General features: G+C 48.3%; 1 protein-coding gene across 1 annotated transcript in view; it reads right to left on the bottom strand.

Annotated features, from left to right (window-relative positions):
• The window catches only part of C5 (complement C5), a 75,030-nt gene that overhangs the window by 42,430 nt on the left and 19,541 nt on the right, over positions 1–13,059 (bottom strand). Inside the window, exons 8-16 of the mRNA XM_041761830.1 lie at positions 11,731–11,845; positions 10,112–10,238; positions 7,999–8,114; positions 5,801–5,986; positions 4,709–4,912; positions 2,823–3,032; positions 2,550–2,699; positions 1,380–1,509; positions 369–431 (exon numbers count right to left, since the gene is read on the bottom strand). Coding sequence (XP_041617764.1) covers positions 369–431; positions 1,380–1,509; positions 2,550–2,699; positions 2,823–3,032; positions 4,709–4,912; positions 5,801–5,986; positions 7,999–8,114; positions 10,112–10,238; positions 11,731–11,845 — 1,301 coding nt within the window. The remainder of the gene's footprint in view (positions 1–368; positions 432–1,379; positions 1,510–2,549; positions 2,700–2,822; positions 3,033–4,708; positions 4,913–5,800; positions 5,987–7,998; positions 8,115–10,111; positions 10,239–11,730; positions 11,846–13,059) is intronic.

Here is a 13,059-nt window from a genome sequence, read left to right as displayed (position 1 = left end):
CCAAAATACTCTTTGCTGTTAAATATACAGAATAGAAGAAATGGGTTTCAAGGTACGCTCCAAAGTTAACCAAATCATGAATTTTGTCAGAATAAAAATGGAAGAATATTTTTTTTTGTGACAAAAGTTAATCTTTTAGATTTTGGAGATAGAAATAATACTTATTATCTTCAGATTGAGGTTATAGCACATGAAATACTAGATTTATTTGGGTTAATCTTTCTGAGAGAGGCAAGTGGGACATCTGTACGTATCTTTCTTTGCATCCATTCTATTTGGATGAGGGAGAGTTAGATAATGATTAGTTTTCTATGGCTTTTGAATAAAAGGGTCAAACTTTTTCACAATCGCATGCAATTCTAGAGTACCTTCCTCTTCTATTTCCTTTTGCAGCGTTCGTCTTGGCCTGAGAATTTCTTTACAAGGCTTATCTGTTAAAACAAAACAAAGAAGGGTGAGGGGAAAGGAGATAAAAATCTCAAGAAAGAAAATCCCATGAAATTATTCAAGTATTTAAGACATTCCCAAGTCACTCATTTTATTCAACAAACCCCGAGGGCCTGTTTTTGACTAGGCGAGGTGCCCCGCACGTCTTAATATGCCTTGCTTTATCTTAGATGATCTCATGTCATCTGTAGAGTTTGGCTTCAACCAAATCCTGGAGTTTGGTCTTAAATCCTGCAACGTTTTCGATCCACTGATTACAGAGAAATATCTAAGCATGTGGAAGTGAGCAAAGCTTTTGTTGGGTACGGCTGTTTTTATTATTTGTTCTTTGTGCTGTATTATCGGGAATCATGGGTCAAATATAATCAGGAGCAATTTTAAAGCCACAGAAAGAATATGATTAAGAGGTGGTCCTTGTCCTTAAAGAATTCACAGACCAGACGGTGACGCTCCGCTGTGCCTGTGAGCGGAGCGGGTCCGCCGGGGCTCTCCCTGTGAAAGGAGGGGGGCGAGCACTTCTACGCGGGCAAGAGGCTGATGGAGGCGGCGGTCCTCTCCCCGGCTTCTCCAGGCTAATAGAAGGGGAAGCAGGCCTGATGGGGAAAGGCCTAAGGTGTAGACAGCACGTGCCGCCCACGAGGCCACCGGGCCGAGCGCCACTGCACCTGGTCCTGCGCAGCCCTGACGTAGGGTAAGTGGGGCTGAGACAGGGGACAACTGCCGAGAGCTGCGCAGAAGCTCATGGAAGGCCCTGAGGGCCACACTAAAGACTCTGTGCTCTCTCTTGATGGTCAGCGAAACCTTTTGTCCCTAAGGCCAGTGTAGACAAGACTGTGGAGGAGAGTCACACAAATGACGTCCAGGAGGCAAATGATCACTGTAAATTTCAGGAATCAATTTGCAGAATAAGCCAAAAATGCTGAACGTTTTACCATCTTCTTGGGTGTCATCTGCATTGGCGTTGGTGAGGAAGGTGAGTCCAGCCAAATAGAACACTTCTGCGTTGTTGCGGCCACCACCTGCCCCGCAGCCCAGGTCGCTCGTCTCTAAGGCTTGAAATACCTGTCGGGAGGTAGTCAGCTAATTTAATCCTTCTTAAGAATTAACGAAAGGCGAAATGTCAGATGTATGGATCATTCTTCCTAAGGACTCAAGGTGCAAGTTGTCACATGGTTACAACAAACCAGGCCACTTGTTTGTCAGATGGTCAAAGACTAAGTTTCCCAACTCCATTATTTTAGTTTGTCCTTTTATATTTTATCAACATACACCCATTCAAAATTAAAACAATAACTAAGTTTTAAGCTTTAGAGAGAAGATTCTTGGGAACGACTCATGCTGTTTTGTACGTAGGATGCGTACTGCGATCAGTGTAATGAATGATGAACCAGCGAATTACCAGACAAATCAATTTTTAAGTTGCTTAAAAAAAAAAAAAAAAGAGGAGCACAGACTCTTGTGTTTTGGAGAAGAGGGCTCAAGGTTGTAAATGGGTGAGAGCTTGTTTGGGGAAGCTTATTCCAGTTTTAATTTTGATCCCAAATGTTTTTTTTTTTCTTTTCTGAATGTTTTTAACTGTATAGATTTTTTCTTTCTTGTTCAAACGAATTTAAGCTTAGAAAATAGTAGCAGGGCATCTGGGAGGTAAACAGGAATTCAGGGGAACTGAATAATTGTCATATTCTTTTGTGCCACAGATTTTAAAAAGAGTAAAAAAAAAAGAAAAAGAAAACAAGACCAAAAACCCTCCAGAGGCTGCCTATCCAGACTTCTTATGCTGCCGCGATAAAGCCCCCTACTCTCTGATCTGAAAACCCTCCCAATCGGTGACGCTTTTGCCCCATGAATATAATTTGCCGTCATGGTCACACGTTCTTGAAGTGCTTAACTCTACACTTGGAGAAGCAGAAAAGGACGAATCTATGCTTCAGGGACCAACACAAGGATGGCCTACCTTCCTAAGAACCATTTTGGGTACGTTATGGAAAAGCAGGCCTGGTCTTCCCCCAGTTCTTCCCCACAAGCTAGCCCTGGGCCATCCTTCCCGAGGCGCTGCACAGAGCCACCCCCTGCACCCGCAACCAAGCCGTGCACTACTTCACTCTTTGCATGGGCTTCTTGGCTTGCCCCTGGACTCCGTATATGGCGCTGTCCACTGCTGAGAGAGCCACCCAGGAACTGGACTCAGTCACCATATTAAGAGACACACTTTGGCCTGGATAATACGGATTTGCACTCGGAGACAGATGAACCTGAAAGATCATTTGAAAAAGGGAAGGAAAGGTCAACTGCATGAGATAAAGCATCAAGTAGTTACATCCAGAGTCGCCTGTAACAGAAGGAAATTGGACTGTGACTCATAATTTGTGGCTCACCTGGAGTTGGTTGCCACACTTCTCTTCGATATTTAACCAGACGGAGTCAGACACTAACTCTGCTGTCTGCTCTCCCGTGACGATGTAGTAGACCAGGAGGCGGGCTGAAGGAACCATGTCTGGGGTCACTGGAATGTTTACGCTTTGGTAAGATGAATCTGGAAGTTTCTCTGCTTTGCCAAAGTGAACAATTTTGCCCTTGGATAAAACCTGAAAATAAACAGCCGTGGCGGCCGTTAACAACAAAACCTTTGCTTCAGGATGGAGCTTGGAGCTGGAGTAGAAATTATGGTAGAGAAAAAGGAAGTCATAAGTTTGGGTCCACAACGAGTCGGGAGCTTTTACATTTACTGAATTCCTTTCTTCTCATGAGGACCAGGAGAGGGGTAGACCTTCACTGTGCAGACAGATAGAGGGACTGGGGCTCAGGAATCTGCTACATGTCAGACTGATATTAGTTCAAAATCACAAAACTAAGAAATCAGAGCACTAGGATTTGACCCCATGTCTGCCTAAAGTCATCACACTGTCACTAAAATCTTTCATTTTATTGGCTAAAAAAATAAAAAGATGAGTAAGTAAAATGCGTCTTATTTGGGAATTCAGTTTTAAAGCCAGAGATTAGGGATGCCTGGGTGGCTCAGAGGTTGAGCATCTATCTTCAGCCCAGAGCATGATCCTGGAGTCCTGGGATCGAGTCCCGCATCGGGCTCCCTGCATGGAGCCTGCTTCTCCCTCTGCCTGTGTCTCTGCCTCTCTCCGTGTCTCTCATGAATAAATAAATAAATAAAATATTAAAAAAAATAAAGCCAGAGATTAGGTTCTAAATTGGAGGCATGTGGTTTGAATTAAAAAAGGTCACAAAACACATGTGGGCCAAATGTCCTCAAAGATCCCTTAAATTGTCCTTGGAAAGCAGGGCTGCATACGTGGTTTTGGTACGTAGCCCCTACACAGGTCCCAAAATTCTTTGCCAGTCACTATGATCTGTGCTCTTCATTTATTTTTAAGTCTTTTTCTCAAAAATGTTGAAAAAGCCATCACCACCTGTTTGGCTGGCCGTCGGAATAACACATTTCCTCGACAATCGTCAGGAAGCCCTTAACACGTTCCCCACCTTCTGTCCTGGCTTCCACCCACAGGCTGGACGGGCCACCTTTGATTAAGGCCGGTGATGCAACAGGCTTGCTGCTAAAATGTAGCACCAGAGTAGGTATCCGATGACTCGATGACTCGACTCTTAAGAGCAGGACTAGGGCCCCCTTATGCCGCTGAAATGCGCATATAGGAAGAGGTCTGGGCCGGTGATCTCTGGCCGCAAAGTAGAGCAGGGGACCTGAGGACTTAACCAGGCTCTGGGGAGTACGCGGGTGCTCTTGTGTGAAAGGCGTATGGGACCAGGTGTCAGAGGTTCCGGGTTCAAATCGAAATCTTCCTCTTCCAAGCCGGGTGACCACGGCAAGTCTCTTAACCTCTGTTCCTCAGTTTCGTCATCTAGGAAATGGTCATGAAAATCATGGCCCGTCTCAAAGGTTTTCGAAAAACTGATTATCAAATTTGATAATGTTCTTGAAAGGGCTTTGTAAAAGCAAATTTTAAAGTTTTGTTCTGATGTTCTTTTTTTTTTTTTTTTTTTTAAAGATTTTACTTATTGATTCATCAGAGACACCAGCAGAGGGAGAAGCAGGCTCCCTGCGGGGAGCCCTATGTGGGACTTGATCTCGGGACCCGGGGTCACGGCCTGGGCCCCAGGCGGACGCTCCCCCGCTGAGCCCTGTTCTAACGTTCTAGTGCTCAAAAGTTCTAATGTCCCTCTGCTCCATTTTTCCAAGAAAGTGTTCCAGGCGGGGAATAGTTAGATGTGAATCTATCATTACTGTACTTACCAAGTAATTGTAGTTGGTTATGTTGTCAATATACGGACTTCTGGGGGTGACGATGATATTCAGATGCTCCCCCACTAGGAAGGGCTTATAGTTTTCCGTCCAGTCAATATAAAGGTAACTCTGGCTGAGGGATGAATAGGCTATTGCTTGGTAATCTTTGCTGGCCTGATTTTCTTCTGGAAGATCTGGGTCAGCAGTCTTGACCTGAGAAGGAAAATTTCAAAAGGGACATGTGGACCATGATGAAATATTTCCTATGAAAAATACCTTTCACATTTCTTCCCTGCCTTCTACATTCCACACCAGCAAACGCTAAAGGGAAACGACTCCAGGATCCCGATGTTCCAGCAGCTGCAGAATCTAGTGGCCGCATAGCCCGTGGACAATAACCGGAATGATACGGGATGTCGAGCTCCGGCGGGGGAGTCTGGTGAGGTGGAGAGCGGGGCTCCCGGAACAAGTGCCCCCCGCCCCCCGCAGTGTCCCGCAGCCACCAGGCCCCCGCCCCGGGCCGCTGTCCCACTGGCTGAGCCTCCATCACGAGAGAGCCTGGAAGCCTCCCGTCGGCCCTAAGCGCGCCCAGGTCCACGCAGGCCGCCTGCTGCAGCCCCCCGTGGGCTCCATCGACGACTCATCTTCTATTCGGGGCTGGGACCCTGAGCATTAGCCGCTGGGAGAGAAGCCTGTGAACTGAGCAAAGGGCAGCTGGGCAAAGAGGAGGCGTCCACGTTTGACCCTTTTGTGTCCCTGAAAAAAGATAAAAAGTGGGGGCGAAGGAGGGACTATTCCTGCCACTGACTTCCACTGCTGCGCCTACTCGGAAGCTTCCAAATTCTAATATAGTCTTACTAACGTAGGGGAGAACAATTCATTCCCAGATAGGAAGTGATTGCTGCACGTTCCTCGAGGGCCGTCCAGCGGGTTAGCACATTGCCTCCGCTTCCTCTGTTATTTTTTCTTTGGACGCAAAATCGTGGATCTGTTCTCTGGACCCGTGTTTGAAATCTGCTGCATCTGTTCTGCACACGAGCCAAAACACACAGCCCAAAGCACACATTGTCCTAGAAAATGCAACAGGAGAATTTAGCTCACGTTAAACTCCAGCGCTGTTGCTCCAGATGGAAGATTCACCACAAACGAAGCTACTCCATCACTGGAACGGGTCACGCTTTTCTTGGACTCCAAGTCAGATACTTCTTGGTTCACGTTGACCGAGTGCGCACTCAGGGTCACCGGGACCTCTCCCACCAATTGGTCCAGCACATCCTTAACCTGCACCTGTTTGTCAGAACAGTCCAAATCCATCTCAGCAACTCCTCACTACTTTTTAAAAAGCAGAACAATTCTGAAATGATTTTTCCTTCCTCCCCACAAGAGTAAATTATTCATGTCTACTGCAATAAAGAGAAGTATGTTCTTAGATTATAGAAAAGCTTGATTCTATTTATTTTAAAAAGATTTTATTTATTTGAGAGAGAGAGAGAGTGCGCGCGAGCGCACATGTGCAGGAGGAGGGGCAGAGGGAGAGGGAGAAGCAGGCTCCCCCCTGAGCAGGGCGGGTGGCCGACGCAGGGCTCCATCCGGGGACCCTGGGATCATGACCTGAGCCAAAGGCAGACGCTTAACCTACTGCACCACCCAGGTGCCTCTGTTATTTTGTTTTTATATGTGATATAAAATATATAAGAGATATTTTAAAATCATATATATATATTTAATATATTATGTTTATGGGATTTTATAACATATTATTATATATTATCTATAACATACCTTAAATTATCATATGTACTCTAAAGTAATATATGTTATATTTATATGAAAGAAAGCTACAAGCTGGGCTAAAACTTGGTTTAGCTTGGCAAATCTTTTTCTCTTAAAAGCCAGTGACCACTTAAGCCACTCTCTTAAGACAGTGAGTATTAAATACATTTGAATTATACTAAAGTTGATTTCTTAAAGCAACACTTGTTTTTTAGATTTTATTTATTTATTCATGAGACACACACACACACACACAGAGGCAGAGACACAGGCGGAGGGAGAAGCAGGCTCCACGCAGGGAGCCCAACGTGGGACTCGATCTCGGGTCTCCAGGATCACGCCCTGGGCCAAAGGCAGGTGCCAAACCGCTGAGCCACCCGGGCTGCCCAAAGCAACACATTTTTAAAGAATAAAAAAATAGGGGTGCCTGGGTGGCTCAGTAGGTTCAGAGTCTGCCTTCGGCTCAGGTCGTGGTCCCGGGGTCCTGGGGTCGAGTCCCGCATCGGGCTCCCTGCCCAGGGGGGAGTCTGCTTCTCCCTCTCCCTCTGTCTCTCTGATCTCTTGCTCTCGCTCTCACTCTCTCAAATAAATAAATAAATAATCTTTTAAAAAAAAGAATAAAAGAAACTACTGTGTTCTAGTTTTCTAAATTAGAGACAAGGAGCAACAGCTTCCCTCTTAAACATATCATAGGTATTGCATATAATGAAATACATGACACTAAATAAAAGACAATTAGGGGGATCCCTGGGTGGCGCAGCGGTTTAGTGCCTGTCTTTGGCCCAGGGCGCGATCCTGGAGACCCGGGATCGAATCCCACGTCGGGCTCCGGTGCATGGAGCCTGCTTCTCCCTCTGCCTGTGTCTCTGCCTCTCTCTCTCTGTCTCTCTGTGTGACTATCATAAATAAATAAATAGAAATTTAAAAAAAAAAAAAAGACAATTAGGAAGTCAAATGAACGTATTAACACTATACGGTCAGCATTTTAAAAAGGAAAAGTTGAGGGAGGAGAGAAAATATTAAAAGGGCAGGACGAAGAAGAAGAAGAAAGAAAAAGACAGGCAAGAACCGAGAGCCAAAATGGAAAGGATGGAGAACAATAGAGAGAGGGCCTGAGACAGGGTCATGGGCGAGGGCTGAGACACAGAGATGCAAACAGAGAAGGAGCCAATGGTGGGAGAAGGGTTTTGTTTTCCAGGAATGATATTTAAGGTTTCTGGAGAACATGCCGCCAAATAATTTTCAATGTTAGCATTCTTTAAGTACAGGCTTACCGGGTTTCATTTACATCTGACCTAATGCAGTGCTTTTCAAGGGGCCGCCTGTCGCAGGCCAGCTCCCCAAACCCTGGCCCCTGCTGGGGGGCAGCCCCCACCCCCGGCCCAGCCGGCCGCTGGCCCCTGCAGGGGGAGGTTTGCAGGCCCCTTCCCTCCGCGATCCCTCCTCCCGCAGGGTCCCTCCCGTTTGCCACCCTCATGCTTTCGGGACACAGAAGCATATTTAGCCACTTTCCCTCTTCCGTCTACCTTGATAGAATATGGGATCCCGGGCTTCAGGAACAGAGGAGTGGCCACCAAATTCAGTTTGTAGGGAGACAGGATGTACTTGATGCCAGGAATTTCCGCTTCTTCAGAAAATCCACCTGAAGAAAGGACACGTGTCCCGCTGGGGTAGGCCGCGGGCCAGGCCCGGGCACCTGCCCATGGGAAGCGGGGGTCTGGCGGTGCAGAGGCGCTTAGCCCCGGAGATGCCGAAGCCTTCTGCCCCAGGCCTGCGTGCAGAGGCGCCTCGAGGAAGGAGAGCTACCGGGTTGGACTGAGGAGGGAGGGGACGAAGGGACCCCGCTTTCTGTCAGGGGCCTGAGTTTCAGCGGGACGCATACGAGGGATTCCGGACCCGAGGAAAGGACTAGACACTAAGTCTCCCGGGCTCCACCCGCGCGGTGCAGGGGAACGGAGAGGAATTGAGAAGACGGAGGAAGAGCGCCTGACGTAGAAGGGAGAGGCCGCTGGCAGGAGCCCATCCGCACCCGAGCCCCAGAATCCCCAAGGCCTTTCCAGTGTTGGCCCCTAGCACGCCTCTACGCACCCTGCGCCTCAGCCAACTGCGTGACCACCTGGGATCCCAAAGACCAGGCCTTGCCCTCCGCCCTTGGCATGTCCCCGGTGTGGAGGGCGTCCCATTTCACCCCGTCTACCGTCCCTGCCTCAAAACCCGGCCGATCCCTCAAGACTGAGCATCCCCAGGATACCGAATGTGGTTGCTCGGCCATCGCCTAGGAGCTCCCCTTCCTCCGGACCTCAGTAGGACTAAGTACTCTGCTCACTAGAGGGCAAAGAGAATTCCTGCTTATAACCAGACTCTGCCTGCCTGCCATGGCTGATGCTAGCTTGCAAGCCACGTGAGTGCCGGGGTTGTACGTCATTCGTGTCTGGAAGCCCGTATGCTTAGCAACACTCTATCTCACAACTATTGCCTAAATGGAATTTTTTTTAAATAAATTGAGAAGAAGAATACAAGTAGAAAAGAAACATTAAAATAATGTCAAAAATAAAAGCCTGGGTAAAGAATATCATTCTCTAGTATCTGTTGCTCATCTGGTATGTACGAGGTCCTCCGTAATGAATAATTACCGCAGTTCTTCACCCTAGTACCCGTGAAGGACAAATTTGACGAGGTGGAGGGGGCGGCATTAGGGATCATCTGGTCTAACTCTCATTTCTATAAACAAACAAAAGGACTAGTGTGGTTACATTAAGTTGTTCAAGGTGGTTTCGGGATTCAATATAAACCCAAAAACATAAAGAATATTAGTAACCAAGACACTAGAAGTAAGACAAGTCGACCTCATTTATAGTAATAATTAAACTGTTAAATAATTAATAATTATTAATTTATTATTAATTAATAATTATTATTTAACAATTGAAATAATTAATTGTTAAAAACAACTGGAGCTGAAAGGAACTAGGTAAGATTTGAAGGATGCTAAGAAAGTAGCAGTTAGGAGGAGGGGGAGGGGAGGAGGGGGGAGGGCAAGGGTTAGGAAAAAGAACGAGAAGAGGAGTGGGGGGGGGTGCTGACGCTTACATGGTTCTCCCTGCGTCTCCCTCTGTCTCCTTTGCGGACACTGACTCTCGGCCGTCAGCGCAGCCCCGCGAGGTATGGGCTATTACAACTCCCTTTGAAGCGCTGCCTCCCGTTTTAGAGAGATTCCTGAGTGTTACGGCTGAAACGGGCCTTGGGAGGTACTTAGCTCACCTCCATCATTGTACAGACGAGGACGCTAAGTGACAATACAGCCTCGTGCACTTGCGCGGTACTTTATCAGACGTTCTCACATCTGTAATCTCATTAGATATTTATTCTCACCAGGTGAGAACACACTGGGTGCTAGATGTTCAAGGCAGGTATCAGGGTAGCAATCAGCCGGGCAGGTGCCGTGCCGTGTTCACACCTGGGGTCATAGAGACCAATGACTAGCGTGCGGGGGAGCGCTACTCCACTACCAGTTTTTAAAGATATGAAAAGTCAGGTTTAACCAGGAAAGAAAATAAAAGACAAAAGACTTACAGAAATCACTAATGCTTTTAATACGCCGTCTAAACATCATTCAAGAGAAAGTAGAGAACAACTTACCTGTAGACTCTATGACTGTCACACCAATATAAAGGTACTTGTCGTTCAGATCTTCCAGACTGCTGTACGACAGCTCTTTAATCGCCGTTTCGGAGTCAAAGGTGACTTTGGCAACTCCATTTATCAGCTTTTTAAAAGCAGAAAATGAGAGGTGTGTTTCAGGGAACTTAACAGAGAGAAATGGACAAAATCTGCCTTTCCCAGCTCCTGACTGGCGGCGACTCTCAGGAATGGGAGGGTGAGTGAGTGTCTGCAGCTCAGGCCAGAGCGTCCTTCCTAATGTAGGGCCGCGGGCGCGGGAAGGGCCAGCGCGCGGCCCAGCCGGGGTGTGGACCCGGTTTCCCATCGTTGAGTCAACATCCAGCTTCTGGGCCCACTTTCCAGTTTCCTTTTGCTCCCGAGAGTTTATTGGGTTTTATGATATTTAATTTGTACCTCACTGCTTGCATATTGAAACAGCAATTCGAAAACACAGAGTGGGTAAAGGGGGATGAAGTTAAGTCATATTATGTGATTTGATCATTAACCACAACAGTAAAACGGATTTTTGCCTCATTCTTTCTTCCAAGATTGAGTGGCTTGAGGCCAGGGATTTTGTCTTCTTTGCCTTCAAATCTCAGCGTCCAGCATAGACTCTTACAGTAAGAAGAGGTGTCTTCTGCTTTATACCCTGAATAAATAAAACTCTCTGGAGAAGCACAGGCTAAGTAACCGACGATACAAACCACACGAACGTGCAAGAGTGAGCGAGCGGCGGGCGTCCCTTATCAGCTTAGGTGTCAGGGCAAGGGTGAGGCCCAAGGGGAGGGGAGCCGGGCTCTGCTCTGGGCTCCCACGGCCACAACCCTTCTCCAGGGATAGAAAACTCCCCAGCGAATTCGATCGCCACGAAAAGGTGTGGACACCTACTCCTTGCCAGGACCCAGGTTGGCTCGGGCTGTATAATGCGAGCAGCTCGGAGCCGCGGAGAGTGTGGCGTAGACAATGACAGGGAAGGAGAGGAGCCGTCGCAGTAGGAAGGGTTTCGCGCTGTCCCCGCAGTGGACGGGTAGGACGGGGGACTCTTGCTGAGGCTGCTCCGTGCACCGTGGGACTCGGGCAGCTTCCCGGCCACCAGCCACAAATGCCCGGGGCTGCCACCCTCCCGCCTGCTGAGACACCGCAGGCGTCCCTGGACGTGGCTGGGCCCCGCAGGAAGAGTCAGGCTGGGCACCGTGCTCCACCAGGGAGGCTCCAGGCCCCAGGTTCACAGGGCGGGGGGGAGGGGGCGTCAGGGAAGGGGAGTCCACCCCGAGGCCGTCCCAAGGAATTGGCCAGAAGATGAAGAGGCAGAGGCCGCGGGGACAACGGGCAGGCGCGATCGCAAGTGGACGGGGCCGCCCTGCAAACACCCGGAGGCGCTCAGCTCCAGGAAGGCGCCCGGAGGCCAGGAGAGGGAGGGAGGCCGCGAGGGGGGCCGCAAGGGGGGCCTGAGGTCCTCCCTGATGTCAGGGTCACCCTGAGGACCGCGGCAGCTGGGACACGCTGGCTCGGACCGCGCAGGACGGAACAGCAGGCCTGGCGACGCCCCCCTTCGCGCAGGCTCTTCAGCCACGGGCGGCCGCGTCCTAGCGTCTTACCATTGTGTCTCGCATTGCTTTTTGCATCATCTCTTTTTGATCACTTTTTAAGTCGTCTCTTATTCCAAAAGAGATATACGCTTCGGCCTCAGTGACGACCTTGTTATAAAAATATCTGCCAAACAATAATACCATAGAATTGCTTTGCTGACTTGGTTACAACATCCAGACCCACGTAACATTTGAAATTACATAAAGCGCTTGATACACTTTCCAGTGCCTTCCACCCCTATTACATTTCATCCTCATAAAACGACAATAATAAAACCGACGTGCGGATGTTTATTACTCTGCTCCAGAGGAAAACATGGACCTTGAGGAGATCAGAGGACGCAGGTCTGGGCCAGGACACGCTGCCTCCTCGGTGGTCCTGGTAGCCGTGGGGCTCAGCTCCCTATTGTCTTTTGTATCCTAAAAGCAGCGCGGATCTCATGGGCATATAACTACATTTTTAACATTCTAATTGCGTACTTCCTTTTCAGTCTGGACTTAAAGTGAGGCTGAAGGAAACTTGCTGCGTGCCAGTAACACTATAGCAAGAGCTAACCTTCGGCACCGCGGTCTGAACAGTGTCTCCATTAAGAGGTCAGTTTCTAGAATTCTCTGTCAAATGCGCCTTTATGTTGGTTCAGACTAAGTAACGCTCCATCTCAAGCATAAATGCCAACAAGAAAAGCAGTTCAGGGGCAGCCCAGGGGGCTCAGCAGTTTGGCGCCGCCTGCAGCCCAGGGCCTGACCCTGGAGTCCCGGGATCGAGTCCCACGTCAGGGCTCCCTGCATGGAGCCTGCTTCTCCCTCTGCTTGTGTCTCTGCCTCTCACTCTCTCTGTGTCTCTCATGAATAAATAAATAAAATCTTAAAAAAAAAAAAAGTTCAGGGTAGTATCGAGGGCTTGAATTCTGAAACCAGCTGGGCCACACAACTTACTAGCCATGTGATCTTGGGCAAATTGCTTACTGTTTATGTACCTCTGTTTTTTTATTTGAAATATGGGGGCAGAAATATTATCTTCCTCACAAGACTTCCTATTAAGTGAGCTAATATATACAGAATACTTAGAAAAATGCCTGGGCACACACAATTATATAAATTGGCTATGGTTGCTGATAATAACATTATATTGTCCTTTTTAAGTGACCTGAAGTTTTGGGGAGGCTGCTTGCAAAACCAGCTCCGCTTCTCCCCGACCCCACAGAGCCACCACTTTTGTGGCCCCTTGCAGATGAAAGCTACGAAGGGAATGTTTCCTTCGGGCTGGTCTTATTACTTGCTGTGACAAAAGTGGTAGGAGTGAGGGGGCCAGTCCTGAGCGCAGGCCCTAGAGGACCT

Source organism: Vulpes lagopus, chromosome 7 (assembly GCF_018345385.1).
Source record: "Vulpes lagopus strain Blue_001 chromosome 7, ASM1834538v1, whole genome shotgun sequence".
Lineage (NCBI taxonomy): Eukaryota > Metazoa > Chordata > Mammalia > Carnivora > Canidae > Vulpes > Vulpes lagopus.
The sequence above is the reverse complement of the archived record's forward strand: the minus strand, read 5'-3'. Positions and strand labels throughout refer to the sequence as shown.